The sequence below is a fragment of the Lissotriton helveticus genome, chromosome 5_1 (genome assembly GCF_964261635.1).
Source record: "Lissotriton helveticus chromosome 5_1, aLisHel1.1, whole genome shotgun sequence".
Classification (NCBI taxonomy): domain Eukaryota; kingdom Metazoa; phylum Chordata; class Amphibia; order Caudata; family Salamandridae; genus Lissotriton; species Lissotriton helveticus.
Genome location: NC_136065.1, coordinates 324531374 through 324552630, shown reverse-complemented (window position 1 = coordinate 324552630; position 21257 = coordinate 324531374). Strand labels below are relative to the sequence as shown.

General features: G+C 45.0%; 1 protein-coding gene across 1 annotated transcript in view; it reads left to right on the top strand.

Annotated features, from left to right (window-relative positions):
- INTS11 (integrator complex subunit 11) overlaps positions 1–20894 on the top strand; it is a 255809-nt gene extending 234915 nt beyond the window's left edge. Inside the window, exons 17-18 of the mRNA XM_078642382.1 lie at positions 19516–19642; positions 20744–20894. Of these exons, the coding sequence (XP_078498508.1) occupies positions 19516–19642; positions 20744–20806 (190 nt within the window). The 3' untranslated portion in view covers positions 20807–20894. The remainder of the gene's footprint in view (positions 1–19515; positions 19643–20743) is intronic.
- Positions 20895–21257: the final 363 nt, after the last annotated feature.

Sequence of the window (21257 nt, the reverse complement as noted above, 5' to 3'; positions counted from 1 at the left end):
CTGGCAACAAATGACCACTGCCTGCTCCTCTAAAAAAAAAAGAAAAAAAAAAGAAAATCTGGACCACAAGGGTTTAGGAGCAAAGGAGGATTGAGTGTGGGAGAAACACAGTGGGAGGGTGAGGGGCAATAGAGCAAATTGGACATTTGATTCTGGGCCCAGGGTGGTCTTTAAAAAAAATTCAAAACCAGACAGGGGTGGGGAAAGCGATGAACAAGCTTGGGGACAGGGGTGATGGAGTGGGGGTAAAGGGCAGTAGTATTTGGCGGGAAAGCAGCACATGAGGGCGAGATCTAGAAAACAGGTGCACTCATAGAGTGATAAAAGATCAAAAGTTTCCTGGGTGGGAGCAATGGAAGGATAGAAGTCATCCAATCAAAAGATTGGTAATGAGACTATGCTCCAGAAGAGGGACAAAAAGGAAAAGGAATATGGAAGAAAGCCATTGAATAAGGAGAGTGACAAGAAAGCCAGCCAATGATAAAAAAAAAATAGGCGGACTCTAAGCCCACTGTAAATTTTTAGTTTGGTCAATCAATAAGAGGCTTTTTGTCTACAGACAACAAAAGCCTGTCTATTGGCAAGATCTAGACCGGGCGGTCCATTTAGATTTTATAGACTTGTTGATCGATTTTGTTCTCATTGATGGGTCCAAATTATGGCACATATTATTCAAGCCGGGGGTGTTTCAAAGATTACATTTCTCCCTTTGTTCGCCTGTTGGCTTTGGGAGTGAGGGTACATGTACCAGTCCATTTAAGACCAATCAGTGACTTAAAATGGAGCTGTTTGGAATGTATGTTGATCCACCTATGATCATGAAGACCAACTTCTCTACTTGCTCAATGCAGATGATGCTATACCAGTGTCTAGAATGGGGTAGGGCTCCCACATTTGGTGAACAAGTATGCTCAGTTTAATGAGGAGCCGGGTCTTAAAATAAATGTGGATTAGTCAAAATTCTGAGGGATACTTCTACCTGCAGATTCCCCCTCTTTATAATATTTCCAAGGTAGAGACTGCCTCTTGAAGGTTTCACAGCAGTGCAGTGCTAATTGGCACCTTGCAGCTCTGCGTAGGCCTTGTATAGTCCAAGAGGTCACAGAGTGGAGCTACACATATAAGTGTCTCCTCTGTGCTCTGGTGTGAGCTCCTTTCATTCAGTGCTTTCGAACGCAGATATGGAGCTTCCCTCCATTTTTTGTCAGTTGCTAAATCCTCTCAAATTCTTCTTTCCCATGTGCAACGGAACAAGCCACCTCCGAAGATTTTGGGGTTCAGAATGTGCTGTGCATTTCAGAAACAGATATTGGTGACAGATCCGCACGAGATGTGCATCTGATGTTTGGACTTGTAGTACAACTCTAAGGTATGCAAAGAATGTGCCCTCATGCACCTGAAAACAATGCAAGCTGTGAAGCGAAGCTGTATGGAAACAATCACTGAAAGAAGTCCCGGGCGTCACTCAAGTCCCTCTCCAAGGTGAGCGCACAGGCCCAATCACACTCTTGAGCCCGTTCCACATCAAGTCTTCATGGTCGAGGTGGGCCTGTAAGTCAAAGTCCAAGTCGAGGAAGACGCATAAGAGGTCAAAGCAGTACTCGACCCCATTCCGGAATACAGTGAACATTGATGCATTGTATACGCCAGGATTAATAGGATGAATGGAGGATTGAAAGTTGAATGATAGAATGAGAGATTGAGTAAACATATGAGTGAATGTGTAAGTGTGGTCGCAGTGTGGTTGTTACTGGGCAGGTCTTAATGTAGTGATATTAATTCCTTCTTTGCACTTTATTATCAAATGAGGATCTGTTTTTCTTTTATGCTCCAAAATATATCATGTGAAATTTATGGATAATTTATCTTTCATCCTTTGATATTTTTAAAAAAAAAATTGTTGTGTGATATCAATTACAAAAAAAATAAAAACATATATTCTTCTAATAGATTTTTGGTGGAGCCTGCTTGAATTGACCATGTTGTCTGCTGTGTACTGTGTTAGCCTCTGGTTTAATCACCCCAGTTTATATATCATTTGGACCCTCTAGCAAGGGCCATTATATCCCTAGGCAGGGTGTTCTCGTTTGTTCTAAATTTTGGCCCATTCCGCAACTCTGTCTAAAGAAAAGTTGTGACTGCACCAAGATGCCAATAGATCTCGATCTCCTACCAAGGAGCTGATTCCATAGTTACTTTTCGTCCACAGTTAGCCAGGCTAAGAGATCCACTGAGAGCGTTCCTAGCGAACCGCGCTGTGGCCCTACTCAAGGATGAATGATGAAGAAATGAGCACAGCCTGTACCATTCGCTACATGGAACTTTGATTAACTATTGAAGTAGGAGTGTATCCCCGGTTACACTGGGGTACGTATGTGAGGGGGTTAGTGCACTGGCCGCAGAGATCACCAGGTTAATTTAATGTCAAATAACTGAGGGAGTTAATGTTCCAGAGATCTGCTGGTCACATGGTCGATTCCCGGAGTGTTGAGTGGGTTAATGCTGCAGAGGTCATATAATCCGTTCTGTGTAAGTAAGCTTGGGGGATTAATATCTCCGCTGCAGAGGCAAACAGATCCTATATCTGTGAAGCAGGTGGGCGTTAAAGCATTAGCTGCAGAGATCACGTAGTTAAATCTCTGTAGGATAAATGAGGAGAGGGTTAATCCACATGCCTTTTTGATTTTTGTGTAACCGGTCGCACGGTCAAATCCATGTAAGGTAGCTTTGGGGTAAATGCACTGCCTATAGCAAACTGTGTGCAACCTGCCTGTCATGGGGTCCAATCCTTGGTATAGTGTTAATTCATCGGCTTCCAATACATTCCCAGGGACCCAGCTGAGGAGGTGAATGTGCCTCTTGCAAAGATCTATATGTAATCTTTTGGTCACAGGGTGTATTCCTTTTAATATGGCTGAGTGGGTTAAAAGGCCTGAAGCAGAAACCTGTGTGCAACATCCAAGTCACCTGGACCAACTCCAGTAAGGTAATTGAGGGCACGTTTTTTAGTGTGTTAATGGATCCGGTCATTTTAATTTAATCAGTGTGATACACTTTCTCCGGGTGACGAGGCAGGTAGGGGTTACTGGGCACTATGGAGCATAGCAAGTAAATTCTTCCTTACTGCTTCAGAACCTTTTATCAGTCTCTACACATGTTCCAGTCTGTTAAAAAAGTGCAAACACAGCTTCATGCCTTAAAGAAAAGAGAAGCTCAGTGTAGCTATTTCGCAGAAAGCAGATACGTCTTATTGCTTTGATTTTATTGAAGGGTTCAGATAACCATAAAGGTGAATACGAAAAATATCAATAAAAACACACACATATAAAAGAAATCATATATTGTCTTATGCTGCAATATTGATTTGGGTCGGTGCTTCTTTCAAATCTCTTTTCAAGGCTGTTCTTCAAGACATAGCTTTTGTTTACTGATGCCCCTCACAGTAGGGTGATATACGCACTAGAGCTCCTACAACAACTGCACGTAGAAGTGTGAGGTTCCGGTGTAAAGTGTAATGAAGAAACTCAAATAGATGTACCTCTCCTATAGGGTCTCCTTCACCAAGCAAAAAGAATCTGCAATCCCACCCCTCACATCCCACCATCTACCAAAGTGCAGTATTCAGAAAGTCTAATGCTGCCCCTTGCTAAGAAAGTGTTTATTGAAATTCCTTTTCAGTGCTTCTAAGGCAGACATTGAAAAGGAGATTCTGCAAGTACTGGACTGTATATCTTCTATTGTTAAACCAAGTTTGGCTCACAGTATTATTTACAAAGCGGAGTAGGATCCATTTCTTTACACCGCCAGTGTAGCGTGGTACAAGATGAAGGGTGATGACAGCTCTCCCATACAGTGGAACTGTATTGCCTGCACTTCTGTAGGTGTAAGGTGGTAATCCAGACACTGAGGTGTGGGATCGGAAGCCTCAGTGGGCCCAGCACCTAGGAAACGTGTTGGATGTCATCCAGTTTTAAGAGAACACTGCAAAAGATCTACTGTGGTGGCTACTCTACTGCAACCGGATGCATGACGTTACAACGCATACTTTTACAACTCCTACCTTTACAACGCGGTTTTTACAACGCATACCATTACAACGCATAATGCTTTTAGCCGCTGGATAGTGAATAGTTTAATTTACTATTCCAACTCCAGTCCCCGTGGATAGTAGGGAAGGTTATTGGATAGTAAATTAACCTATTCCCTATCCTAGAGCGCCCCCCAGAGCAATGCGTTGTAATAGTTTGCGTTGTAAAAGTTGCGTTGTAAAAGTTGCGTTGTAATGGTAGGTCGTTGTAAAAGTTTCGTTGTAAAGGTTGTTTACCACTGCAACCTGACCAGTGGCAGACCCCTCTCTCTTCCACACCCAGAGCTGACAATGGTGAGAGGTGTCACTGATGGGTTGGAGAGGTCATTTTGGAGAGGTGGACATCAAAGGCCACTGGTCTCCGGCGGAAATCCCCCTCAACATCACTATGTTGGAGTTATGGGCCATTTGCCTTGCACTGAAGGCCTTCCTACGATCCATTAAAGGAAGGCTGGTGCAGGTTCTCGCAGACAATACCACTGACGTGGTACGGCAACAAGCACAGGGAAGTCGTGTCCCTGCGCCAAGTGGCGTTGGCATCTCCATGATTGTGAAGCACCTGATGGAAACTTTAAATGCTGCGGCAAGCAAGCAGATTACACTTGGCAGATCACGAGTGGCACCATCTCGAAGTGGCACAGGACATCTTACAACAAAGTGGAGAACCCTGTCTGGATCTTTTCATCACCGTTTAATGCTCTGTGTCAAAACTTCTGCACATTGGAGTTCCCTAAGTCGCCAGTTCAAGGAGAAGCATTCAGCTACAGTAGAGCATCGCACTCCTATATTCCTTTCCGCCTCTGCCGCCCTGAGTTTGTTCTAAAGAAGATCAGGAACGACCAGACCAAGTCATCCTATTTGCTCCAGATTGGGCCAAGAGAGTGTGGGAAACAGACCTTTTGGGCATGAGCATCTGTTCTCCAATCAGGCTGTCGCTTTGGGGGAATCTTCTGTCACAGCATCAGGCAGGGTTCTGCACTCAAGCATGTGCAATATACAACTCCAGGCATAGAGATTGAACAGTGACAGTTAATAGCGTTTGCACTTCCACCAGAGGTTGTAGATCATCTTCCGTACTGCAAGGTGTCCCTCTGCAAAGTCCATATACACTGGTAGCTTGGTTAAATTTCTGACCTGTAGTGGAGGCCTCAAAATAGAACTCTTATTAGACAAACTGCTGTATGTTTTATTGTTTGTTTTGTCTTTGACCCAGCAAGGTCTAGCAGTGGGCATCATGAAAAGGTTATTTTCCTGCTTTTTTGCGTTTGCCGGACCAACCGTCCTTGTTAAAATCACCTCCTGTGAAGCGGTTCATTAAAGGTTTGATGCATATATTTCCTCCCAAACATTTGTGGTGCAAGAGTGGGATCTTAATTTGGTCCTGATGTTCCTCATATATTCCCCTTTCAACCCAATGCACAGCTGCTTGTTGCATCTGCTAACTCTCAAAACTGTTTTCCTCATTGGAATCACTTAAACTTATCACATGAAATAGCTCGTGGCTGTCTCGATGCCGACACCCTACACCACCCTTTTCCCAGACAAACTAGTGTTGAGTACTAGGGTGGCTTTCTTGCCTAAAGTAGTAATGCTTTTTCACCTTGGGCAATCCATCACCCACCCAATGTTTTTTGTCCTGTCTTGAAAGAAGAGGAGAGACTCCATCGACTGAACCCCAACAGAGCCATGAGCTTTTCCATTGATCGCACCAAAGGCCATCAGGTGAATGATCAGCTTTTTATGGGAATCTCTGGGGCAAAGAAAGGTAAGATGGTGCAGAAAAGTATTCTGTCAAGGTGGCTAGTCCTTTGCATTAATAACCGTATGCATTGGCCCAAAAGTAGCCCCCAGAAAGACTAAGGGCCATTCCACAAGGGCAGAGTGCCACTTCTTGACATCTACCTTGCTGGGATTTGGGAGTCTGTGCACGTACTCATGAAGCACTACAACCTTGAAAGCCATGTCTGATGGAAAGGGCATTTCAGCCATTCGTCCTACAGGGCTTTTGAGTTTGAGGCCACCTCAGAGATCCTCCACCTTGGAAGGGACTGCTTTGGTATCTATTCTAAAGGTAAGGAATCTGCTGGTAGAACTATCCATCAGAAGAACAAATTACTTTTGATAAAGCTCTTTCTGGCGGATACCCTAACTGAATATCCCTTACTGACTCTCCCACATCCCCTGTTTGTGGAGTGGTCTCTTTTTACTATCTAAAAGGGACCCAATTAGATATATGCACACTGGTACCTCCAATTGTTTGTACTCTCTGTTTGAGGGTGCAGAAAAAGTCAAGTAAGAAATTAATGTCAGTGCTAAGGTGTGGCACCTATATTCACCTCTGCCAATGCATAGCCTCACACAAGCACTACTGTGGAATCAAAAATTAGCTAGCATTCGCGCCAAGAATTTTCAATTCTATTAAGGACCTGTAAAACGCGGGCCCTGCCTTGCCATAGGAAAACCTGAAGGCGGAATGCTTCGTAACACAGCCTGACAATATTTACTGTCCAGTCGACATACGATTATATGCCTAGTAATAAAAGGAAAACCTGAGAATCAGTCCGTTTTGGAATATTTACGCCATCAAAAGAATACGAAAGAAAACCCCGACGCAAGTTCAGTAACTTGCCTTGGACCGAGAATGAGCCGCAGAAAAACGGCCAAAATGGAGGCTATAAGGTGAACGGTATTGAAGTCCCCGTACAATATCAGTAAAATAATTCACAAGTAGAGAAATCATTCCTCACAAAGCCGCCAAAAAGGCGTACATATCAACAGAGCGACCCTCTATCGCTGAAACGTATGTCGGGAAGGAAGGACCCAGAATACAAAATGGACGCCCCCAGCGCGTTTGAAAAACCAGGAAAGTATTGTATGTACCAGAACTTGATTGTAAACAAAGTGAGTCGGAAGACATACACCCTAGGGAAAAACTGTACTTACCACATCGCCATGAGTCAAACCCAGACCCGTGCTTACTAAACGGCCACGATGAACCTGCGGGCCGTAGCTCCCCGGTGAACCAGAAAGGCATCAGCCTTGATCTACATGAGTGCTACGTCATGAGAAAAAGAAAAATAATAAGGTCAGGCAGGAAACCGAACCTGCTCCCGCTAACCCAAGGGGCATTGGAATGTCAAAATGGAGTCCACCCTGCACGAAAGTTGCGACTCAGTCGCCGAAAATACAAAGAACCGGATGGAACAATCCTTTACCGTCATGAAGGCTAAGGAGGTATACCGCAACAACCTAAATATGACAGTTTTGGCAGAATGGCCGGAGTCCTGGAACAAGACCACTTAAGAAGGTGATCTATATGCCCATATCCGCTGATCGATCTCGCCGTCGAGATATTGCGATGCTGAACAGTAAGCCTCCCGGGGCGTGCCCGATAAAGAGCCCGAATAACTGAAGGATCGGAAACAATAATTGGACTGACGATGTCCAACACACCGTTACCATGGCACCCCTATAAAGGGAACGCTGGCACTGATACCATCGGAAATTCATCCTCGCAATGTAAATTGGGTCATACCACCACTGAGTCGCGTAGGAAGGAGATAAGCCGGGAACCTAAACTAAGAGCCACAAATGCATGAAGGTAATAACCGGGCTAATCCAGCACATCAATCCGATGTCCGGAAACGTTAGGCCAAGGCCTGTTAAGATAGACCCATCCATACATATATGTATCCAGTTAATTTGAAAGGTAAATCAACTCGGCACTAGAGAGCTGAGAGCTTGGGACAACCTATACCTCGCCTCATCCATTAGAACCGCCACCGGAACAACTGCCATTGCAGGGAAGGAGGCGATCACCAGACTCACTCCTGAACGCTATATGCCAGAAGCTGCGGAAAACGATGGAAAAAGAAGACCAACTAGTATGAATGTGACCACAAGCAAAAAAACGTCTACCCTTTATACACTCGACGATAATAAATCTGTCCCATTGGGACCTGACGCAAAAGGCCTACCTGGATCTGTGTGCTGGTGTCCAACCATATGAAAAGCTATGCGCCACTCGGCGATCTGGCGCAAAGGCGTCATACCGACCCCTATCGCCGATCGTGGCTGACTACGACCTAGATTTGCAGCCTGTCGAGTCTGGGAATCCCTTTCAGAGATGACCAGAAAAAAAGAAGTCTGGCGACGTCGTCGGGCAATTCCCCAGCTATACCCAAAAAAAGGGGGGGGGGTCGCAACGCCCTAGGCTAAATCCCGTCACACGCGCGCGTCTGCCTTACGTGTTGGCGAAAAGGAAAAACGAAACGAAAATAATAAATGAAATAATAAAGAAAAGAAATAAAAAATCATGCGCAAGGATTTGTGGTAGCAGAACGAAAAATGGGCGTCAATCAAGCCCTGTCACCCTTAGTTAGGTAACGTCATACTCTAGGCCCTGTTGATCACACAAGAACGGGAAGAACCTGGGTGTCAACATAATTAGTCCAGGAGGCTCTTGCGCTCCTATCAGTAGTTGTCATCCTCCAATATAATATATATATATATATATATATATATATATATATATATATATATATATATACACACATATCCCACCATCACCCTCAAGGGATATCCGTATTTAATATACATGGTAGTGCAAAGCACAGCGCAATGGAGGAGTAGAGGGGGAGCCAACCCTGTGCACACTAAAACAGAGAATGAATAATGTAGCGGCTCCTCAGCAAAGCTGTAGTCATTATACCAGCCCAGAGGGCGTCGGAGTCATTGTAAAATACAAGGAGCGTGTGCGCACTCCGAGGGCCAGCCTATTGTTAAAGCCTGGAGGCTACCAGGCACTCTGCTCAGGTAAAGCAGGAGGCACTGAGACCTCGAAACAAAACAAACAGGGGACGCATGCGACGTGCGTAGGCCAAAGTGCCCAAAATTAAGCCCAAAATTGTGCCCAAGTGGGTTACGCACACCGGAGCGTTATGACTCCATAACCGCACGTGGCTACTAGGGAAAGCCTTTGGCGGAGAAAGCCCGAGACCGCGCAACAATTCAACCAACCCTATGGAAGTGACAGGAAAGACTATTGCAATGTGGAAACCGCATCGTTGGAACCTAATCTAGGAGTTAAAATTCTAGACAAAAACTATCGGTACCCATTTCATCATGGCGCCATGCCAGCGCCGCATTTCAGCTCCGGAGGGAGCGTTTGAATCAGTTTGTGGCCGTGTCAGGCCTCCCACGAGGTTTAATGTCGCCGACAAGAGCAGAGCGACCCCACCACTCCTGCAGGAGCGATCTGAAATTGTATTGGTGGGTGAAATAAAAAACGCTACCAAGCGCACTACTGTCTTCCAGTATAAATAATGAAAACATGCACCAGGAGAGTAATAAACTTAAATAGTAATAAAAGTACGAAAATAGAAATTATAAAAATTAAATATCATGTGGCAATTGTAAAAACATGAAGTGGAGGCACCTGGGATCGAACCCTGCACCATGGAGGTAAGAGGCAACAGCCTTGCCCCGAGGCCACGTGTAGACCAATCATGGCGAAGCTAATGAGGCCTGAAGACCCCTGCAGGGCAGCACGGCCCTGGAAAATCAGCGGAAGTACAGGACGCCTGATAAGGCCACCCGCATAGCGGCTACACCGCCGCACTCACAGTCCCAGGAGACAACAAGGCGACGCGCGCCTGCCTCTACGAAGGGAGCCATGAAGCTGCAATGCTCAGCGTCCAACAGGGACAGAATCCGCGCCCGAACGGGCCAACTGAGGAAACCACAGACTCGCTGCGGGAGGAGGCTCAACATTCATACGCCGCCCCCTCGACAAACCCCGCCATGCCCGCAGGCCCTCGGGGAACGGAAAACTCGGCCGGAGAGGCCGAACTGTCAACGAAGCAAAAGCTTCCCTGGAGTACGCCGCTCCCAGCGTGAGCCGCTCCGCATGAACACAAAACAACCAATGGCGCCCGCGAGCACTGCTCCAAGTTTACAAAAGACACGGTCAGCATCAAAAACACCTCCCTGTCACAAGCAGCAAATACACCGCTACAAAAGCTGCCGAGCAACTTTGACACAGCGCGACATAAGCGCAAAGCGTTCAAATAGCGCGACATGAGCGCAAACATATAGGCAATAACATCAAAGGCAATCCAACAGCCAATTAAGACATCAATCATGGTACAATGTTGTGAGCACTTAACTGTCTGTGTGAGCAGCAAAGAAAGAGGGGGAGACACTGGGTACAGCAGCTCTTATGGGGCTATACAGGATGTGATGTTTGTACAAGCATCATGGGAAATGTAGTTTTTATTTGCATACAAAACGTTTTTCATTGGCTGCTGTGAGTAGCAAATATAAGAAAGAGAAGCATAATCCAAAGCCTCCGGTCCTGTAATAGAATCCTCTAAAGGCAAAGAATCTTCAGTTAGATAGTGTATCAACCAGATAGAGCATTACCGGGGGTAAGTAACTTGTCCTTTATGTATACTGGCCTAAGAACCTAAAAACAAAATATTTTAAGGAGATGGCAACTTGCTTCAAAGAGGTTCTTTCTTCCACAATTTGTGAGGTTTTTTTTTGCTTTGAATTAAATTATATTAATCAGACACTAAATGGAGATGTAACCGTGGGGAAAAGTAATGCTACTGTTTCTTCATTTGGAAGAATGCAGGGGTGTTGGCACGGTTCATCCATTTTTGTGGATTTATTGAACCAGGAGTGTGGCTAATAATATGGACCTGGACCCACTCTGGTAGTAACCAACTTAACGAAGAACAAAATGAGTTTCAGCATTAAGTATTGGGTTTATCCGAGTCCACAAACACATCAGAAACTTGCAGTAACCTGTCTGGAAGATTAAACAGATGTGCATAGCTGAATCTATGGGTGTCAGTTTGGTTGAATCTGTTAGCTGATATGGGAAGGTCCATCATGTTTGAAACACTTCATATGAATTCTCTCTGTGCCATTCCCTGGTTACACTATATCAAGGCTGGACTGGGAAGGATTGGCTGTTATCCGTTGTATATTTATTCCAATAACATACGGTCTTCCTATCAGGGAAAGTTGCTGCCTTATTTACCTAGATAGTGACTTCAGAGTAGAGTTAGTGGAACTGCTAATGCCCTTGGTGAAACCCCACTTCCTGCTTAAAATAAACTTTGGCCTAGAGCAGTACTTAAGCCGGTCCCAAATTCCTATAAAAGAAACCTGTTAAGTTACTTGAAATGTTGAGTTTCCCAATGGCTAGAATGGCAGGGGCTGTCTGTTTATGCCCCTGGGATATCTCCATTGCAACACAGAAGCATTTTCTTTGTTTTTGTACGTTTTTTAGAATCCTTCTACAAAGACGTTTTTATAACCAATTTCACTGCCTCTGGGTCTGCGTACATGTAGACCAGCTTTCAAGAATTTACAGATGGTAAATACACCCTAGATCACATTAGCAGTGTCTAAATGTGAGTCTGCTGCATTAAGGAATAAAGTATGTATTATTGATAGGGGGCAAAAATATTTACCTCAGCCATTTATTACTGATTACTGGCACATTCCGCTGCGGTGCTGGGGAAATTATGAGTGGGCGGGGTTCGGACGGCCTCTGCCGGTCCTCCGTACAACCCCACTGTCCCACTGTAACATCGGACGGCCAGGGGCAGTCCGACGCTTGCAAGGGGTTAAGTATGAATATTTACTAGGAGGTATACATTGTTCTTTGTTGTATTTTCCTTCTTTTAATTATTTATAGTGTGTGTATTGGTAGCCTATTTATCTCAGATGTTTTTATTAGGTCGAGACAGCGACAGCACATGTGCTTTCGCTTAAAAGGCTATTGTTTACAGTAAAGAGCTTGGAGCCCACCAGTTGCGTACCATTTATTGCCGTCGGTGTCACTATTCTTTGCTGCCTCCTAATTAGCCAGTGCAGCTCAAACTAATTGCCTTAGCTACAATCATGAAAAGAAAATTATTGTATACTGTAAGGTAATTCAGTTCCTTATTGAGGGACGTATCCCACTGGTTCCACATTGTTGATTGCATATGAGGCTGATGCTGGAAAGTCTTGGATTGTCAGAGGTGACAGATCAGAGCCACTGGGACAGTACAGGGAGAGCTACAGCTGCTTTAAGACAATCTCTCTCTCTCTCTCTTGATGGCTAATATTTCAAATGTGTCTCTCCTTTCCTGGGCAAAAACCCTCTTTAATGATACTCAACTCTGCTGCGCTGATTTCCACAATTAAACATTGTAGGAACCTGGCTCTTTATATAATAAAGCAATAAGATTCATATTGCCCAGGTATCTCTTATCAGTGGACAGGGTTTGCCTTAACAATCCCAAGGTGATAGTGTGGTAGAGCAGCCTTAGGCTTAACAAAGAGAACTGTTAGGCATTTGTTGTTCATTACACACACTCAATAAATGATACACCCACGCTCAATAAGGACATCCCCATCGATATAGTAAAATAATCTGTATCTTTGTATCATTTTTGACGCCAAGAACATCTTTATTGGTAAGTTCTTTTTAAAATAGCAGTTTGAAAAAAACAGTTCAATATACTTTTATTGTCTTTAATGCAGTAATGTTATCCTATGGGTAAAAACACATATACTGCTTACGGTTACTTAGGAGTGACTTACAGTACCAAACTTCTGGAGTTTTGGTAAGTTACGGGCAAGGTCCAAGGTAGCACCAGTAGGTCACCTCAGGAGGCTTAGGGGCATCCAGGTGCAGAGGTGATTTTCGACATTGGGTGCCCCGTTGGTTTCAATGGGAAGCATTCCAGGGGGAAAAGAGCCTACAAGCTGAGACTGGGGGGTGGTCAGACCATTTGAACCCACAGGGGGACTCGGTCTTTGAAATGCTTAGGCACGAAGGGACACAGTTGGTCCGCTTCCCTCTGGGCTGTAGGGCTCTTTAGGCTTTGAGTCCTTGCTGCAGGAGACATTCTTGGTTGAGGGAGGCATACAGGTGGCAAATGAAAGTTCAGTCTGGGCAGACATAAGATGGGGTTCGACTCTAGAGGATCTCAGGACCTTGTTGGCACCATTTTTCTACTTCAACTTGGACTGAGGGCACAGGTGCAGTGGTGCTTTCCAATGTCTGGTTTTCGCGGTCCGGAGTCCTCTTGGTACTTCTTGGGTGCTTGCAGGATGCAGGGAAGTAGCTCTGCTACTCCACTGGAGATGCTAGTTGCGCCTTGAAATGCTGGCAGTCCTCCCACGCTTTTGGAGGCAGAGCAGCTGCAGAACGAGTCGTCTTTGGTGCAGTTGTCGGGGAAAACGGCAGGCCTACAGTGTTGGTGTAAAGTCAGTTGCTGCTTCTTCCTTCTTGCTCTTCTATGTCCTTCTTCTTCTTAGGTCATCAGAATGTGCTTTTCCTGGTGTCATGGGCTCCCCTAAATACTTGGTTTATGGGGATTCAGGGTAGTGAAGCATGGTAGCCAATGAGCTATTTATCCTTGGGGTCACTACACCCCCTATATGACCTCTTCCTGTGGGAAATGGGTATAACCCTGTCCCAGAGTTCCTAATTCTGCCATCACCAAGGTGGCGGAATATTTCTAACGGGGGGCACATCAGGCAGCTCACCTTAGTGGTGTGACTGGCCTGGTAGTGCACTACGTCTTCCTGCATAACTTATTTTCTGCCTATCCTGGTGCCAAATGGGCTCAGGGAAGGGGGTTGGCATTTCTCCTGTCTGGGGACGCCCTGGTCACACATCAAAGGCGAGACAGGCCTTTGAACCCTCCTGCCTTGATATGCTGATTACTTAGCCTTCCTGCTTGGAGGAGGTGACAACACCTCTGGCCAGAGCTGGCTTTGTTTCTGCCCTTAAAGAGCTTAGGCTCTCACCTACAGGTGGTTCGAAGCCTGTCCGGGGTGGCAGGCTGGTCGACACCAGTCAGCCAGCACACTAGAAGCGGGTAGGTTTTCAGAGGGCCACTTTAAGGTGCCCTCTGGGTGCATGTATTAATGTATCCACTACTGGAATCCGTGTGGGTTTATTAATGCAAGGTGCTTTATACCCTACACCATAGATTTCAGGGGAAAAAACGCCATGTAGCTGGGGAACCAGTTTTTACCAGTGTCCGGCACTTGAACTTAAATTGGCTTCCCTGTTCACTTGTGATATCTAAGTATCTTAGACATCACAGGGGCATATTTGGTCATGCAGATATGCCCACACATGTAATATAGTGCACCCTGCCTTAGGACTGTAAGGCATGCTGTAGGGGTGTCTTACCTGTACTGCATGCAGTGTCTGCAGGCATGGCACACAGGGATGTGTTCCATGTTGTGTTTTCACTTTAATCTGCACCAAGACACACAGCCTGCATGAGTTAGGTGAGTGGTCCCTTAGGGTGGCACAATACATGCTACAGCCCCTAGCACCCTCTTTAATACCCATGCCCTGGGTACTCGAGGTACCATTTACTAGGGTCTTACAGGGGTGTTAAAGGTATGGCCAATTGGGGGAGCAATTGTACAGTTTTTAGGGAAAGAGATCTGGCACTGGGAACCTGGATAGCAGTAACTCAGTACACTTCTGTCAAAATTGCATCATCAGGTACCAGGCAAAAAGTGGAGGTGACCATGTAAACAAGCATTTGCAATGCAATAGGTCTCGCATTAGGAAAGTTTGAGCTATTGGTATTGTAAATGACACATTTTTTATTTATGTGTTGGTTTTGAAAATAGCGAAATTAATAGCTTTGTCATTTACAATGCCAATAGTTTTAAATTTTGCAAATGTGAAACCTATAGCATTTGTAATGTGGGTTGCATTCAGTAGAGTGTAATTATGTGGCGTGTAATTATGTGTTACTGAGTGGTATTTGGGGTGTATGTTGCATTGAGTGTCGTGTAATTATGTGGCGTGTAATTATGTGGCATTGAGTGGTATTTGCAGTGTATGTTGTATTGAGTGCAGTGTAATTATGTGGCACTGAGTGGTATTTGGAGAGTATGTTGCGTTGAGCGCAGTGTAATTATGTAGCATATAATTATGTGGCTCTGAGTGGTGTTGTGTGGAGTGTATGTTGTATTCCGTGGATTGTAATTGTGTGGCGTGTAATTATGTGGCACTGAGTGGTATTGTTTGGACTGTATGTTGCATTGAGTGCAGTGTAATTATGTAGCATATAATTATGTGGCACTGAGTGGTATTGGGTGGAGTGTGTGTTGCATTGAGTGCAGTGTAATTATGTGGGGTGTAATTATGTGGCACTGAGTGGTATTTGGAGTGTATGTTCCATTGTAGAGTGTGTGAGGGTGCAGAGTGTGAGGGTGCGCCGAGTGTGAGGGTGCAGAGTGGGCAGTGTGTGTGTGAGGTTGGAATGTGTGCTTTGTGTGCGAGGGTGCAGTGTGTGTGTGCAGTGTGTGTGAGGGTGCAGTGTGTGTGTGCAGTGTGTGTGAGGGTGCAGTGTGTCAGTTTGTGTGAGGGTGCAGTGTGTGTGAGTGCAGTGTGTGTGGGTGCAGTGTGTGTGAGTGCAGTGTGTGTGTGTGGGTGCAGTGTGTGTGAGTGCAGTGTGTGCAGTGTGTGTGAGGGTGGAGTGTGTGCAGTGTGTGTGAGGGTGCAGTGTGTGTTAGTCAGAAGCATCTCATTGATAGGGTAGATTAAAGACTAAAATGTCACAGTTTTTGGATCATAAAATAGAAGTTTTATTTGGAATCGGATTCAGGAATGTAGTGAACAATTGTAGGACTAGAGCACCCTCACTGTGGTGGCCGTAAGTACCTATGTAGTGGGGGTCACCAGCTGCTCTGCACCCATTACGTTCTAAATATGGAAAAGGTTTCAGGTTGAGAAAAGCCAAGTTCTGTAATAGAAAACACGTGGAGTATAACAAATTATTCATGTGAAACAAACAGAAATATTCCACCAGGCAACACAGTTTTAGCTTGCCAAGTAAGATGCCAAGAAAAGATAGAACAAATTACCCGATCTCTGCCCTATTCTCAATTCTTCTTTTTGTAAGTTTTTAGGGCTCGCCTGGCGTTGGAGCGCGAAGCGCTCCCGCCAGCGAGTTCTATAGTCACTATCCTCCCTGCCAAGGGAGTGAGAGCTGTGAACGAGCAGCTCTAGACCTGTGAACGCGCCGACTCAGGTCCGTGAACGCGCGGGAACGTCAGCCTGCACGTTCACGCGCGTCACGCTCCTGTCCTCCCGCGTCTCTTCTGAGGCGCGCTCGAGGCCGACTTGCGGTGTGCTGTTCCAGCGTTAGGTAAGTGAGGGGGGGGGATTTGTTTGCTTGTTAATTGTTGCTTTCTACCTGTGTCTTTCTGCCCGTGTTTTTAAATGTCGTGTTCACCCTATGGGAGTTTCTTTAGTGCTGCTAATTAACTAACTTCCATCGGCACATCCACCCCGTCTGCACTCACTTCTATCGTTGGCACATCCACTGCACTCGGCCCCTCAGTGTGAGGCAACGCAAGCAAAGTTGTTAATTACTGAAATTTGGGAGGAGCCTCTTTAAATGTGTGCACATCATTATTGTCATTTTATAGAATAAAAAATAAACGCCTGCATTGACCTTTACTTTTCAGTAAGAAAATGACTAAGAGCACCTACCGATATGGCAGTGATCCTACATGCTAACCATTCAGAATCAGGTGGGAGGGTCATGGTGCTTGCCTTATTTCCTCCAACTTCGTCATTCTACCCCTGCTGCACCGGAAGAGGCAACACTGCTACAGACGACGTTACCCAGCCGCATATGAGTCATAAACAAGACCGTCCCACGCATTACAAAAAAACAAAAGTGTCTCCCCTGCTGCATCGGAAGACACCACGGTGCTCCGAATAATGTTTCCCAGCCGCATTGAACATAAGCTGACTGAGCCAAGTAGGTGACTTTCCATTAATAAACAATATAGCAGATGCAAAATATATTATTCCTGGCCTCGTTATACCGGCCATCAACCACAGTGAGCCCCCACAAATGCATTTCATGCATTCAATGTGCTTTCTAAACAACGCATTTGCCCTACGGGGGTATTTTTAAAATAAACTAACAGGAAGGATTGCTGTTTTGATTTTCTTTTTTTTTTTACCAACATGGAATACGTTTTTAGGAAACATTTTCATTGGTACTTAAAAACAGGGCACAAGTCCTAACAAAAGAAGTTGGGGGGGGGGGGGTTGAGGGGGGGGCGCAGACGTCACGACAGGAAGTGATGTCACGAAGGTGGCTTGCACCATCAGACTCATTGCCTCCCCTCGCTCACCCCTTAGATGCGATTGAATCAGAGAAGCTAGCTCGTGAGCAGTGTTCTGAATGAGCTCCGATCTCGCCCCAGAGAGGCCAAAGAATGAATGTGTGGCTCCATTTTCTTCAGTAATCGAGCTCCTGGTAAAATAAGTGGGGGGGCGCCGTCCACCCGTGTAGTACCCCGACTCGAGCTCAGCTTAAAAAGCAAAACAGGAATCCATCCTGTTAGTTCATTTCCAAAAAGGATACTGCCTTCAGTGTCCGCCCTATTCCTGGCCTCCTTATAACAGCCATCAATCACAGTGAGACCCTGCAAATGCATGCAGAGCGCTTTCTAAACACAACCTGTTCACCCGACTGTAGTATTTTATCAAGCATTTACAAAGTAATAGGTCTTTCATTTGCGAGAGTTTAAGCGGTTGGCATTCTAAATGACAATGCCTTCTATTTATGTTTTAAAAACCAAAACATAAATAAAAGGTATTATTGTCATTTACAATGCCAATAGCTCAAAATCGTGTACATGCGAGACCTATTGCATTGCAAATGCTTGTTTAAAAGGCAGGCTTTTAAGATGGCATGTAGTAGTTTTGAATGTGGCACAGCAGAAATAAATCAAACCCCCGAATAAGTAAAACCCTGGAATTTATATGAAAGCGTCCCGCAAGTACATGAAATTGGACCTGCAAAACAGTCGTATGAAAACATTCTTATTGTTGCTCGACTCCATGACGCGAACACATCCTGTACGTCTGATTTCCACCCGCTCTCATCTCATGAGGCGAGGTTGTGCACTTTCTTGTGCTCGAGCGAGCCTTCCTTCTTCTGGAAGTTATTTCTCGACTGCGTTATTGACTTCTAAAACAAGCAGAATCCTACGCTGTGAAGTACAATGACGTATCATAAGCACACAAAGTAGCAGAATTAAGCATTATTCAATCAAATGGCAAGAATACCAGCAAAATGGCAGCAGGGCTATTAATGGGCAGTCACATTACAAAATTGCAACTGAAAATTTGCTGGCGATTGAAAGATTAGTTGCTCTGGTTGTTTGCAGTCACGAGTCAGGATCACATCTTACATGACAGGGCAATACATTTTGTAAAGTTAAGTTGGAAATAATTTTGACAAATCGGAGAAAAATAGAATAATGAAACGCCGCAGCCCGGCTTCAACAGGAAGCCAGGCAACCTTTATTGGGATGGGGGCGGGGCCAGACAAATACAGGAAGCAGACGGGAGTCTACCCCGCGCTCCTGTGCCCGCCGGAAGATTTGCGTGACTGCGTCTCAGCGCGGCACCCGCCTGTTGCTCAGAATGACCGGATGGCTGCCGAGGGACACGAACGAAGAACATGGTGAGTGGGGCGGGTCTGGTGGGGCGGCGGGGGTCTTGGTGCGCTTGTGTGTGTGCTGTGTGTGTGTGTGTGCGCGCGCGCATGTGTGTGTATGCGACGGCGGGTTCTCTGTATGTAGGTATCTATGTATGTATGGGTGCATGCGTGCATGGGCGCTTGTGTGTGTGTCTCTGTGTATGCGGCTGTGTATGCAGGGGATAGGTTCTCTGTATGTATGGGTGCGTGCATGGGCGCTTGTGTGTCTCTGTGTATGCGCATGCGTGTGTGGTGGTGGAGCTTCGAGGCAGGAGATAGGCACGGCGCCGTGCGCGCCCACGAGGTGCAATCTGCGCTCGTGCATATTTCTTGTCCACATTCCCAAAAACGGGTGACATTAGTTGTCGAAGCAGACTGCAATCAATGCTTACGCATTGAATGCAGGTCGTGCTTCGACCTAAAAAGGGACACTTATCTACGCACATAAAAATGCTAGATCTGTGAGCAATTTGTTTATCTCTTCAAGCCCTGTTATCACCTATGCACCACTCATCAGTAGAAACTGGGAATGACCGTACATATTAAATCTGCGTGTTTAATATGGCCTTGTATAAAATTTTACTGGGGAGTGCCAGCATGACCAGAGTACATACATCAGGCATGTGAATCTTGGGAAAGATATCAGTCTTGGAGAACTGTGCTTAAAGGTAATTAACCTTTTCTTCTTTTCCTTAGCTCTAAGCAACAAAATTGGAGTAGAAATGTTTTCTCTGTTTTTACCTGATACAAAACGTTAGCCACTGATGCTCTTTGACAGCTTTGTGGCTCTCCCCACCTAACCATTGATCAGGGTTTTCCTCTGTGAGGGATATCTTAATGAGACTTCTTAGATATGTACGTTTCTGTTTTTACTTCCAGCGTCCTGAAGGATCACTCGGTCCAACACCTCCCCGACGGTTCTGTCATGGTGGAGTCTATTCTGATTCAAACAACAAGCCAAGACGACCCAAGCACCAAGGTCCTGCTAGTCTCCTGGACGTACCAGGTAAGTTCTTCCTTCTGCCTTCGTGTGAACAATAATGAGGGTTTGATTATTAGCAGAAACCTGGCTCTGAGAGCATCCTTGGTCCAATAGCCCCACCTGCTTGTTTTGTCTGACTCGCCTGTGATAGATTTGTGATCGGCTGGTGATAAATGGGAGCCAATGAGATCTACCTCCGACAAACTTTTGCCTGTTACACGTGGATAAGGATTTGGGAGGGCGCAGGTCAATTTAAGTATTTGTTTCTGAGGTAGATTAGGAATATTTGGGTGTTTTGAGAAGGCTGCATTGTATATTGGACACACCATTATTTTGTCGTGATCATGAAAATCTTCAATTGCTATTGGATTATCAATCTCTGTGATCTCACTGCACACTATGTGGATTCAGGTACTGGTTTGACCATTAGGGTGGCTGTAAAATACAATGGTTTTCATCAGTCACAACATGCTCTGCATCCCAAGGTTTAAGTAAAAAGTTCTCATTTTAGGTTTAACATGCGTTAGAACACCTAGTTGATATACTCTTTCCTATACCTTTGTGTATATAATGGCTTGTTCATTATTTCCTAGCTAGGAGCTGCCATACTGTGCAAAGTAAATGACTGCTTTAGCTTCTTTTCATGTTGTTTTTTTATTTAAATATTTTTCCTGGAAAAACATTTTATTTTTGCATTAATGCATCAAATATATTGACTAAAACCTAGCTCCTGGAGGCGCTGCCCTTACCCTAAACAAGCAGCACTGAAGCTGCCTTTACAGCAGTTATGGCACAGTATCTGCGCTGACTGTAGCGACACACAAACGCTACACTTGCATTACGGAGAGCACAGTGACTGTCATTACTACAGTGACAGCATGTAGACTTCCATTTCTGAAGCACATTTTCTGCCCTTACTGCAGCGCCAGTACCTAAACGTCCCCTGTTATGATGAGGACTCTTGCTCTCCGTGCAGCTGCAGCACATGGAACTGCCCCCACTTCAGCATCACCACAGTGGACTTAAGTCACCACAAAGGGAAAGCCTTTAGCGTAGCAACACACGAGAGCAAACATTTCAAAAAGAGCTTCTTTTAAACGCAATTTGTTTTATTTTTGCATAAAGGATGAAGAGCTGGGCAGTTATTTGACGTCACTTTTGAAGAAAGGATTACCACAGTCTGGCTGAGAGCAGATCCGGAGTGAAGATTTATAATTAATGTACAGATATAGATTTTGTGTTTTTTACTAGCGTTTTAAATAAACTTTAAGTTGCATTTCTCGGCTTTGTAATTTTCTGCTACTTCCTACTATATTTTGAAAAACAGATAAAACTATTGTGTATAGTATCCCTTTAATGTCCCTGTATTGAAGCCACTTAGGAATATTAGGGGAGGTCGTGTGTGTGTGTTGTTGTGTGCTCACTAATAGAAAAAAAAAAGAATGAAAAATTGATGTTCTACTACAGCGCCTAATTGCCAATCTGGGGCTTCGACACTACGTAAATAGATTTCAGTTGATCAATAGGGAACAATACTAGTATTTCTGTTATGTTTAACTGGGTGGCTTTTATACAGCATGCTCCAAGTATGATGTATTTTCTGTATTCAATGTGCATAATGATTTCACAAAATCGCTTC